Source organism: Nerophis ophidion, linkage group LG03 (genome assembly GCF_033978795.1).
Source record: "Nerophis ophidion isolate RoL-2023_Sa linkage group LG03, RoL_Noph_v1.0, whole genome shotgun sequence".
NCBI lineage: Eukaryota > Metazoa > Chordata > Actinopteri > Syngnathiformes > Syngnathidae > Nerophis > Nerophis ophidion.
In genome coordinates, this window is record NC_084613.1 from 68612712 (window position 1) to 68625571 (window position 12860).

General features: G+C 40.8%; 1 protein-coding gene across 2 annotated transcripts; it reads right to left on the reverse strand.

The window, feature by feature from the left end:
* Window positions 1-4054: 4054 nt before the first annotated feature.
* znf593 (zinc finger protein 593) lies at window positions 4055-12782 on the reverse strand. 2 transcript variants are annotated; one of them, XM_061895931.1, is made up of 4 exons: window positions 12687-12782; window positions 8027-8248; window positions 4781-4843; window positions 4055-4705 (listed from the first exon to the last, which is right to left on the reverse strand). In XM_061895931.1, the coding sequence occupies exons 2-4, from the start codon at window positions 8224-8226 to the stop codon at window positions 4579-4581; spliced, it is 390 nt and encodes a 129-aa protein (XP_061751915.1). In that variant the 5' UTR covers window positions 8227-8248; window positions 12687-12782; the 3' UTR covers window positions 4055-4578. The 2 variants fall into 2 exon arrangements, with proteins under 2 accessions (XP_061751915.1, XP_061751916.1); XM_061895932.1 differs by lacking the exon at window positions 12687-12782 and adding an exon at window positions 11332-11446.
* Window positions 12783-12860: the final 78 nt, after the last annotated feature.

Genomic DNA, 12860 nt, shown 5'->3' on the forward strand with positions numbered 1-12860 from the left:
AGAGAAAAGCCCTGCCTCTACCGGAAGTCGCAGACGATGACGTCACGTGTTTGATGGCTCCTCACATATCCACATTGTTTTCAATGGGAGCCTCCAACAAAAAGTGCTATTCGGACCGAGAAAACGACAATTTCCCCATTAATTTGAGCGAGGATGAAAGATTTGTGTTTGAGGATATTGATAGCGACGGACTAGAAATGTTTTTTTTAAAAAGTTATTTTTTTTAAAAACACGATTGCATTGGGACGGATTCCGATGTTTTTAGACGCATTTACTAGGTTAATTCTGGGAAATCCCTTATCTTTCTATTGTGTTGCTAGTGTTTTAGTGAGTTTAATATTACCTTTTTTTTTTTTTTTTTTTCTCTTTGGCACTCACCAAGGTTGGACGCTCCCCTTTCCTCTCCATAATCTCTCCTGCTTGCCTTTGTTTTGTCTTATCTTACCTTTCTTGTTGCCTCTTTTTGCACTGCTCTCCAAATCTAAACATTGGAATTATTTAACTGGCCTCAACAAAATTGACAAGATCTTGGGTTTGGGGGAACCTGCTGTTATGACGAAGCGGTTGTTGTTGGACACATGACGGACTCTTTGGAGAAGAAGGAGGGCCGCGTTCCTGGCGACTCTTTTCTGTTGACAACGTGAAGATATCTACCTATTCGGAATTATGACAACAGGACATCTGCTGATTGGAGTAAGCCTTGCTCTGGTTTGTTGACAAATTGGAAGTTGCTGGCAGTCTTCAAAGTACCCCAAAGCTGCCACAAATGATAGGAGGATGCGGGAAGAACTCTGGATTACATCGGACTGTCTACCCCGCAGTTTTTGAGGACCAGTCATAGATAATTTTAGAGTGAAAAGCCAATTTTATTTTGACTCGCATACAAATCTTTTTAACTTGGATTGTTTACCTGGCTTCGAGACTCTCCCGAAGATCACTGCAAGCGAAGACACAACAAACTCCCTTTCTTTGTCTCTCATGGACACACACCTGGTGTTGTGAACTTTGGACTAGCAACGGCAAATACATCAAGGCCGCGGAACAGAGACACACTATGGGCTTATACACACACACACACACACACAAAAAATATACCCCACACATACACCCCACCCTCCCCCAATCCAACACCCTTGACGTAAATCCCGTAGGGGTGATGAATGGATGGCCAGCGCCTGAGAGCTGCGGCCTACCACCATGACCTTGAACTACCTTCCCTCTGTTGCTAGATATCTCGAGATGTATGTTGTAATATGTTTATGTGCTTTGCTATGGAGGATTTTTTCACTCCAAACTGGGCCCCCTTAGGAGCCCAGTCTGGATTGTATTTTTTTACTCATCCTTCCCCAGCGTTTACCTTTTTCCCATATTTTACGGGGCGCCTTATGGCGACCCATCAGCGTTCTTGTTCTGTAACCCTGCACACTGTTTGTTTATCTAATCTTGAACAGGTTTGTGCTGAAAAAATTTTGTTGTACTTGTTGCAATGACAATAAAGACCTACCTGATAGTCGGAAGGGTGTCTCCACGGGTGTCTTGACGCGCAGTGTCTCAGGGGAGTCGACGGCAGCTATGGACGGCACAAGCTCAGCTTTTCTCCAGTAAGAACTGACTTTTTAACCACAATTTTCTCACCGATACCTGCTGGTTGACATTTGGTCGGGATCCATGTTCTCTTGACTGCGCTCTGATCCATAGGAAAGTTTCACCTCCAGGAATTTTAAACAAGGAATCACCGTGTGTTTGTGTGGCTAAAGGCTAAAGCTTCCCTACTCCATCTTTCTACTGTGACTTCTCCAATATTAATTGAACAAATTGCAAAAGATTCAGCAACACAGATGTCCAAAATACTGTATAATTATGCGGTTAAAGCAGACGACATTTAGCTGTGTGTGTGCGCAGCGCTCATACTTCCTAAAAATCCGTGACGTCTTGCGTACGCGTCATCATTACACGACGTTTCGAAGAGGAAACTCTTGGGAAATTTCCATCCATCCATTTTCTACCGCTTATTCCCTTTCGGGGTCGCGGGGGGCGCTGGCGCCTATCTTGGGAAATTTAAAATGGTAATTTAGTAAACTAAAAAGGCCGTATTGGCATGTGTTGCAATGTTAATATTTCATCATTGATATATAAACTAACAGACTGCGTGGTCGGTAGTAGTGGGTTTCAGTAGGCCTTTAAAAATGATTTTAGGATTTTTAAACACATATACCTTTTAAATTCCTTCCTCTTCTTTCCTGACAATTTAAATCAATGTTCAAGTATTTTTATTTCATTTTAAAGAATAATAAACACATTTTAATTTAATTTGTCATTTAAGCTTCTGTTTTTTCAACGAATATTTGTGAAATATTTCTTCAAACTTATGATTAAAATTCAAAAAATTATTCTGGCAAATCGAGAAAATCTGTAGAATCAAATTCAAATCTTATTTCAAAGTCTTTTGAATTTCTTTTAAAAATGTTATAATGGAAAATCTAGAAAAAAATAATGATTTGTCTTTGTTAGAAATATCAATCAATCAATCATTGTTTACTTATATAGCCATGAATCACTAGTGTCTCAAAGGGCTGCACAAACCCCAACACAAACCACTACGACATCCTCGGTAGGCCCACATAAGGGCAAGGAAAACTCACACCCAGTGGGACGTCGGTGACAATGATGACTATGAGAACCTTGGAGAGGACGAAAGCAATGGATGTCGAGCGGGTCTAACATGATACTGTGAAAGTTAAATCCATAGTGTATAGCTTGGTCCAATTTGTTATATATTCTAACAAAGTGCAGATTGGATTTTAACCTATTTAAAACATGTCATCAAAATTGTAAAATTAATCTTAATCAGGAAAAATGACTAATGATGTTCCATAAATAATTTCTTTTTAAAAGATTCCAATTAGCTAGTTTTTCTCTTCAATTTTTTCATTTGAATTTTGAATTTTAAAGAGTCGAAACTGAAGATAAACTATGTTTCAAAATTTAATTTTCTTTTTTTTCCTGTTTTCTCCTCTTTTAAACCGTTCAATTAAGTGTTTTTTTTCATTATTTATTCTCTACAAAAAACCTTCCGTAAAGGAAAAAAAATGTACGACGGAATGACAGACAGAAATACCTATTTTTATATATGTATATATATATATATATATATATATATATATATATATATATATATATATATATATATATATATATATATATATATATATACATATATAGATAGATGTATAAATGTATTTATTAAAGGTAAATTGAGCAAATTGGCTATTTCTGGCTATTTATTTAAGTGTGTATCAAACTGGTAGCCCTTCGCATTAGTCAGTACCCAAGAAGTAGCTCTTAGTTCCAAAAAGGTTGGTGACCCCTGATGTATAGACTCCATCCGTAAATTAGGGAAAAGTGTTCAAATCAATGTTCTGTTTGCCTTGACATTATGTTTTTCTAAGTACATCAACATTGAAATGTGCACATTAAACGTGTATGCATTAATTAAATAAAAAATGTGGGATCTGAGCCGAGGAGGTCGTTGTGGCTTGTGCAGCCCTTTGAGACACTTGTGATGTATTCCATCCATTTTTACCGCTTATTCCCTTTGGGGTCGCTGGTGCCTATCTCAGCTACAATCGGGCGGAAGGCGGTGTACACCATGGACAAGTCGCCAGCTCAACGCAGGGCCAACACAGATAGACAACATTCACACACTAGGGCCACTTTCGTGTTGCCAATCAACCTATCCCCAGGTGCATGTCTTTGGAAGTGGGAGGAAGCCAGAGTACCCGGAGGGAACCCACGCAGTCACAGGGAGGACATGCAAACTCCACACAGAAAGATCCCAAGCCCGGGATTGAACCCTGACTACTCAGGACCTTTGTATTGTGAGGCAGACGCACTAACCCCTCTGCCAACGTAAAGCCCCACTTGTGATTTAGGGCTATACAAATAAACTTGGACTGATTGATTTAAACATCTCCGCCACAGCAGCCACACAGATCAGGACACCCACCAACACCGCTCAATTGCAGCGGTGCGGAAAAAAAATATGTCTGCATAATAAAAGCTTATCAAGATTTATTGGTTACAGGCACGTTAAAGCTGTCAAGAGTTTGTTGTAGTTTCAAAGTGGTCCTCACATTTAGATATGCAACACTACATATGATCGAGGCATATCTAAGAATTTTATCATTCAGCCAGGTCGTTGTTATCTCAGGGCATTCAATCAATCACAATTGGACTGTTTGGTTTGTCTTAGAAGACGTTTTGCATCTCATCAGAGTAGGCTTCATCAGACTTAGATTGGTCAGATCGAGAATAGATCTGATCAATCTAAGTCTATTAGCACAAATTTATAGAGATGAGAGGGGAAACGTCTTACAAGACAAACCAAAACGTCCAGTTGCAATCGATTGAATGCCCTGAGATACATATGATCTAGTATTATACAGCATGTTGCTAATTTTGAGGGCAGCCAGCTGGCTACAAAAGTATATGATAGTGCCACGAAAACATTCTGCAGCACTTACGACACTGTGACGAATACAGTACTATACAATTTCTTTGTGTCAGTTCACGTAGGTTTCAGCTCATGTCTTCTTCCACATCCTGCGTCTTCACCTCCACTGTTTTGGGAGCGATGTAAGAGCCCATCCCTGCTGCCCTTTCTGCCTCTTCCTGGGTGTAGGGTTCTTCCCTCAGCTTTCTCAACCTGGTTAAAGAAATATATCAAAGTCCATGTACCTTATTGTCATTATTTGAATGCACACAAAAACTGCCATCTTACCGTTTTTTGTGGACTTTAGTCTTGAAATGGTCTTTCAAGGATTTCAAATCCACAAAATATCTTCTGCAAAATGAGACATGTCAGCCAACATTCTGCCATTTCCAGATTAATTACTGGCTACGTCGTCTATTTAGGTAAATACCATACTGACCCAAATAGAAGAAATATTTTTCAATTAAAAAAAATGGTTTATATCAAATTATAATCGAGACAATTTGTACATTCAAACAGACAGGTGGCATAAAAAGCCACACATAGTTATGATGCTGTTTTTAAGATAACTGTTAATCTAGGAAATAAATATTTCATTTAAGTCAACCAGTTTTCAACATACTGTAATCCCTCATTTATTGTTGTTAATTGGTTTAGCTGGAAAAGGAATTTCCGCAAAGTAAATATTTTAAATTACTATTTCCATAGCTGGAGCATAAAAAAACCTGTTTACGGCCTACTAATTTTTTTTTAACCTTATTACAGCCCTCTAGGCATTAAAAATCCCAGACAGAGTCACCTTTGCACTCTTTTAATCCAATATGGTAAAGTTGTCTGAGACTGAGCCAATCAGTGGCCACGATACTGAACAGTGTGGTCTTTTTATGCTTAAAATGCATAATATAGGCCAAATATATGGTTTTAAAAATTCAAAAAGAAATCTGTGATATATATATATATATATATATATATATATATATATATATATATATATATATATATATATATATATATATATATATATATATATATATATATATATATGTATTCATATGGTGAGGGAAAAATATTAATTTTGTCTACCCATAAACAAGTTCTTGACAAAGTGGGGTCGTCTTATATTTGGGTCAATACAAATAAACGCCAACTTATGTCTTCCACTAGATGGCAATAATTGGCCCGTGCTTCTTCAGACTTCTCTACCACAATGCCCAATGCCTCTGGCACAGACATGGCATCTGTAAAGATTATGTTTAAAGTGGAGTTTCAGACAGTGCTGTTGTATGAAATGTTGAGAAAATAACAAAATGTGACAAATTCTCTAAAAAAAGTGCACCTGTTTGCAATGTGGAAACAGAAATATAGCAAGAAGTTGGACAGACAGCTGTTAGAGCCTGCTGAACATTACAATAAAACATATTTACAATAGGGCTGCACGATTAATCCACATTGAAGTTTCATTTAGTGCTATAACGTTTTTCTCGTGGTATAAGGGCAATGTGACTTAGTTGATAGAGCGGCCGGCCAGCTACTTGAGAGTTCTAAACGATAAATGGGTTGTACTTCTATAGCGCTTTTCTACCTTCAAGGTACTCAAAGCGCTTTGACACTACTTCCACATTCACACACTGATGGAGGGAGCTGCCATGCAAGGCGCTAACCAGCACCCATCAGGGGCAAGGGTGAAGTGTCTTGCTCAGGACACAACGGACGTGACGAGGTTGGTACTAGGTGGGGATTGAACGAGGGACCCTCGGGTTGCCCACGGCCACCCTCCCACTGCACCACGCCGTCCCTATGTTCCAGGTTTGATCCCCGTTTCCGCCATCCTAGTCACTGCGGTTGTGTCCTTGGGCAAGACACTTCACCCACCTACTCCCATTGCCACCCACACTGGTTTAAATGTAACTTAGATAATGGGTTTCACTATATGAAGTGCTTTGAGTCACTACGCTATATAAACATACTTCACTTCACATTGAGTATGGTGTTCTTAGTATGTATAATAGACATAGCACACTCTCTGCAGTTAAGTAAATAAATACAGTCCACAAGCTGTATCACTCACTACTTTTCCATGCAATAAATTTGTCTAATTTCTCAAATAGTTCTGTTTTTGGTATTTTCCACATGTATGTGTGAAGAGCAAGGTTTGATGCACTCTCTCTATTGCGACTATTGGTCATACGCAGTGTGCCTCCCGTACACCGGGGGGGGCACTTATTTCCTTTTAGCGCGGTTAATTTATTTATTTTCCGGTTGACCTAGTTGACGTCACACTAGGTGTGTGTGGCTTTTAACAAGTTAACAGCCTTGCTGTATTGTGATGTCCGCTGTGATTTATACAAAGTTTAAAAATATATTACCTCTCTAATGGCTATGCTGTTTTAAATGGGGAACAGCATCAAGAAATAATCTTAGATTGCGCCACTACTAAAAATGGATCAGAGCTGATGCAGGTCCGGATTAAAGACCGACGGCAGAGCGTTTTTTTCGAAGGAATTTTTGGACCGGGAATCGTGTAAACAAAACTTTTGGATGTCTCCGAGTTCATTCATTAGGCAGCAAAGGCTCTGTAGATTGAAGGAAGGGGATTTAAATTCGAAGAAAAAGAACGTTTGTGCTCCAATTGATACTGTTCCAGATGAACTTGGTTGCTATTTTTCTGGACTATTTTGTCAGTTGTGTGGATTACAGAGTTATTGTTAATCACTTTGGAAATGCTGCGTGAAGAGCTGTGTGTACGCTTTACATTTTCTATCGCTTGTCCCTTTCGGGGTCACGGGGGGTGCTGGAGCCTATCTCAGCTACAATCGGGCGGAAGGCGGCGTACACCCTGGACAAGTCGCTACCTCATCACAGGGCCAACACAGATAGACACACAACATTCACACACTAGGGCCAATTTAGTGTTGCCAATCAACCTAGGTGGGAGGAAGGCGGACTACCCGGAGGGAACCCAAGCAGTCACGGGGAGAACATGCAAACTCCACAGAAAGTCCTCGAGCCCGGGGAATTAACCCAGGACTGTCGTATTGTGAGGCACATGCACGAACCCCTGTTCCACCGTGCTGCCACGCTTTATTATTCTCCTTCTAATTTAGAATACATGCTTCATTCTCGTTCATATTTTGTTCGGGAGTGCGAATTAAGCTGGCCTTCAAAATTTCCATAGTTATCTTTTTAAATAAATATCTTGTTTTCATTACAATTGTTGTGCCAGTCTCAAATATATATGTATATATATATTTGAGACGAATTGTTGTGCCCGTCTCAAATATATATATATATATATATATATATATATATATATATATATATATATATATATACGGTCCCCTTGGCCGCAACACTCCCAAGAGATCTGGTTTCAAAACCCATAATCCAGGTGAGTTAGTCCAACTTTTAAAAAAAAACAAACACAATCAGATTAAGGTGTTTCCGTGGACTGTAGGAGGCTCACTTGGAACCAAACTATTTGAGAAATCGGGACTAATTTAGTGCATGGACACGTACTGGATGTAGTCCACTCACGCGCAGTGTAAACAGTAGTGTTGGGCGCATCCTGTCACATCGAAGTCCACTTCCTGCTTGAGAAGTTTGGCTGCAGTATCTGGTTTCATGTCTGAATGGATCTGGTCCAGGTCTTTGGTCCTACGCTTGGTCTTCCACGTCTTTGAGATGTTCTTCTTCTTGCCATTGTTGTGGTTTCTGGTCTGTTTGGACTTCCCCATGGTAGACTGGTAGAATGTATTGCTGAATTTAGAAACAGAGCAGCTGTGATTGCAAGATAACATGAGGATAGGGCGTGTTTGTCTCTGTGCGATATAGAAAATGACTACATTGTGATATTCGAGTATACATTCTCACGCAGTTGCTTTTGGCTGCGGGCATTACATTACAGGCTCGTCTCGCTCTCTCCTGTCACTCCTTCTCACAAACAGCAAGCACACCTTCTTACACACGTCACATACTGTCACGTCATACGTCACATACGTATACGCCCTCGCGGAGCAGAGAGGTAGCAGCATGGGTTACGTTAGCTGTGATGCGAGCAGAGCCGTGCGAGTGGTACTACGAGAGAAAGAGGGTGCGAATGAAGGAAGAATGAATTCCCAAGAAAAAGAGCAGGGGGGTTCATCATCTGGCGGTGGTTTGGCTTCAAGTGGGAATATGTCGAACAGGCAACCGTATTTTGTCAGGTGTGGGCCAAAAGCGTATCTACAAAAAGTAGCATTACTGCTAAAATGTAGTATCATTTGAAAAGTCACCTGCTAGAGAGTGAAGAGGGATTGCTCCGCATGTCAGCATCTCAGTTCGGTGTCACACGCCCACACCATCAAAATGCAGAGGCAAACATTTCCAGGTCAACACCGTATGGATAAAATAGTCAAATCAACAACAGAATTTAATAACGTCCGTAGTAACCTACCACATAGCGAAGGACAAAGACTATTTGATTTCCTATTATGCAGCTCATTTTTATTTGACACTTAAAATGTCTCTGACAATCTTGCACTTTTTGTTTTGGAAATGACATGAACATTTCTGCCATTGCTTAATAACTGTTTAATAAATACAGTTTTGGTCAACTGGCTTAGTTGTGATTTCCTTCTGTGCATGGAAGTTTAAAATGAGCATATATTAATTCAGTGTGAGCCAGAATGTTTTAATGTATACACAGAATCATCATACTGCTGTGATTATATGTATTAAGCCTTAATTCAAGGCAAAGACAAAACATCGAGATATATAACGTGTATCGCGATATGGCCTAAATATATCAAGATATTAAAAAGATAATATCGCCCAACCCTACATAAGTGTTATTTATAGTGGCTGTAATTAAATCCACGTCTTCCTTAACATTTTTTGGGGGGATTGATTGAGTAGATTGCACAGTACAGTACATATTCCGCACAATTGACCACTAAATGGTAACACCCGGGGCGTCACGGTGGGAGAGGGGTTAGTGTGTCTCCCTCACAATACAAAGGTCCTGAGTAGTCCTGTGTTCAATCCCGGGCTCGGGATCTTTCTGTGTGGAGTTTGCATGTTCTCCCCGTGAATGCGTGGGTTCCCTCCGGGTACTCCGGCTTCCTCCCACCTCCAAAGACATGCACCTGGGGATAGGTCGATTGGCAACACTAAATTGGCCCTAGTGTGTGAATGTGAGTGTGAATGTTGTCTGTCTATCTGTGTTGGCCCTGCGAGAAGGTGGCGACTTGTCCAGGGTGTACGACGCCTTCCGTCCGATTGTAGCTGACATCGGCACCAGCGCCCCCCGCGACCCCAAAGGGAATAAGCGGTAGGAAATGGATGGATGGGTTAAAAAAAGGCCATATCGCCCAACCCAGAGGGTTATTTATAGTGGCTGTAATTAAATCCACGTCTTCCTTAACGTTTTTTTTTGATTGATTGAGACTTTTATTAGTAGATAGTACACATTCCGTACAATTGACCACTAAATGGTAACACCCGAATAAGTTTTTCAACCAGTTTAAGTCGGCGTCCACGTTAAATCAATTCATGTTATAAATACATACTATCCGCATAATTCAGTCATCCCACAAGTTAATCATAAGAGTATGTACATTGAAATATTTAATTATTTACAATCCGGGGGGTGGGATGTGGAGGGGGTTTTGGGTTTCTTAAAGGCCTACTGAAACCCACTACTACCAACCACGCAGTCTGATAGTTTATACATCAATGATGAAATATTAACATTGGAACACATGCCAATACGGCCTTTTTAGTTTACTAAATTGCAATTTTAAATTTCGTGCGAAGTATCCTGTTGAAAATCTCGGTATGATGACGCGTGCGCGTGATGTCTTGGAATGTAGCGGACATTTTTTTCCAGCCCGATCCAAGTTATAAGTAGTCTGCTTTAATCACATAATTACACAGTATTCTGGACATCTGTGTTGCTGAATCTTTTGCAATTTGTTCAATTAATAGTGGAGAAGTCAAAGAAGAAAGATGTAGGTGGGAAGCGGTGTATTGCAGCTACCTTTAGCAACACAAACACAGCCGGTGTTTCCTTGTTTACATTCTCGAAGGTGAAGCTTTACTATGGAACAGAGCGGTCCAGCGAACATGGATACCGACCACATGTCAATCGGCAGGTTTCGGTGAGAAAATTGTGGTAATAAGTCGGCTCTTACCATAGACATGAGCAGAGCTTGCGTCCTACTGCACCTGCGGACTCTCTTACCTTCTCCCACCGGAGACACTGGCGGTCACCACACCCCTCCGACTTTCAGGTACCATATAATCTCACTAAAACACTAGTAACACAATAAGCAGATAAGGAATTTTCCAGAATTATCCTAGTAAATGTGTCTAATAACATCTGAATTGCTCTCACAGCCCTCGCCTTTTTTTAATTTATTTTTTTCTTATAGTCCTTCACTCTTACTATCCTCATCCACGAATCTTTCATCCTCGCTCAAAATAATGGGGAAATCGTCACTTTCTCGGTCCGAATCGCTCTCGCTGCTGGTGGCCATGATTGTAAACAATGAGGATGTGAGGAGCTCCAAAACCCGTGACGTCACGCGCACATCGTCTGCTACTTCCGGTACAGGCAAGGCTTTTATATTAGCGACCAAAAGTTGCGAACTTTTTTGGCAAAGTCAAAGTAGAAAGATGTAGGTGGGAAGCGGTGTATTGCAGCTGCCTTTAGCAACACAAACACAGCCGGTGTATCCTTGTTTACATTCCCGAAGGTGAAGCTTTACTATGGAACAGAGTTGTCAAGCGAACATGGATCCCGACCACATGTCAACCGGCAGGTTTCGGTGAGAAAATTGTGGTAATAAGTCGGTTCTTACCGTAGACATGAGCAGAGCTTACATCCTCCTGCAGCTGCGGACTCTCTTAACTCCTCCCACCGGAGACACTGGCGGTCACCACACCCTTCCGACTTTCAGGTACCAAATAATCTCACTAAAACACTAGTAACACAATAAGCAGATAAGGGATTTTCCAGAATTATCCTAGTAAATGTGTCTAATAACATCTGAATCGCTCTCACAGCCCTCGCCTTTTTTTATTTATTTTTTTCTTATAGTCCTTCACTCTCACTATCCTCATCCACAAATCTTTCATCCTCGTTCAAATTAATGGGGAAATCGTCACTTTCTCGGCCCGAATCGTTCTCGCTGCTGGTGGCCATGATTGTAAACAATGTGAGGATGTGAGGAGCTTCACAACCCGTGACGTCACGCGCACATCGTCTGCTACTTCCGATACAGGCAAGGCTTTTTTATTAGCGACCAAAAGTTGCAAACTTTTTTGGTGAAGTCAAAGAAGAAAGATGTAGGTGGAAAGCGGTGTATTGCAGCTGCCTTTAGCAACACAGACACAGCCGGTGTTTCCTTGTTTACATTCCCGAAGGTGAAGCTTTACTATGGAACAGAGCGGTCAAGCGAACATGGATCCCGACCACATGTCAACCAGCAGGTTTCGGTGAGAAAATTGTGGTAATAAGTCGGCTCTTGCCGTAGACATGAGCGGAGCTTGCGTCCTCCTGCAGCTGTGGACTCTCTTACCTCCTCCCACCGGAGACACTGGCGATCACCACACCCCTCTGACTTTCAGGTACCATTAAATCTCACTAAAACACTAGTAACACAATAACCAGATAAGGGATTTTCCAGAATTATCCTAGTAAATGTGTCTAATAACATCTGAATCGCTCTCACAGCCCTCGCCTTTAAAAAAAAAACATTTTTCTTATAGTCCTTCACTCTCTCTATCCTCATCCACAAATTTTTCATCCTCGCTCAAATTAATGGGGAAATCGTCGCTTTTTCGGTCCTAACCGATCTCGCTGCTGGTGGCCATGATTGTAAACAATGTGAGGAGCTTCACAACCCGTGACGTCTACTTCCGGTAGAGGCAAGGCTTTTTTATTAGCGAGTTGCGAACTTTATCGTCGATGTTCTCTACTAAATCCTTTCAGCAAAAATATGGCAATATCGCGAAATGATCAAGTATGACACATAGAATGGACCTGCTATCCCCGTTTAGATAAGAAAATCTAATTTCAATAGGCCTTTAACAACGCTGGATGCATTGTGTCGGCTGCTTTATAATACAATAGACATAAAAGCAACGCTTGCGGACGGTTTTCGTTGTAATACAACTCTTGTTTCCATGCTTTCCTCGTGTAATGTGCTCTTACCTCTCACACGTACTGCCCGGAAAAAACAATCTATTTCCGGGTGAGGGAAAGGGGAGGGCGCGTGCAGTACTACGAACTCCCTATAGAGGACATCAAACACCGTTAGTAAAAAAATAAAACAATAACGTCGCTGATTCTAAAATGATAAATTGAATACTCTGGATAAGTTCTCGA

Excerpts from the sequence above, each read along its gene's own strand:
- znf593 (XM_061895931.1), bottom strand. The coding sequence starts at position 8,226 with ATGGGGAAGTCCAAACAGACCAGAAACCACAACAATGGCAAGAAGAAG. Across the intron at positions 4,844-8,026 it reads CACTACTGTTTACACTGCGC|AAGATATTTTGTGGATTTGA; the intron begins GTGAGTGGACTA and ends CTCATTTTGCAG. Across the intron at positions 4,706-4,780 it reads ACTAAAGTCCACAAAAAACG|GTTGAGAAAGCTGAGGGAAG; the intron begins GTAAGATGGCAG and ends TTCTTTAACCAG.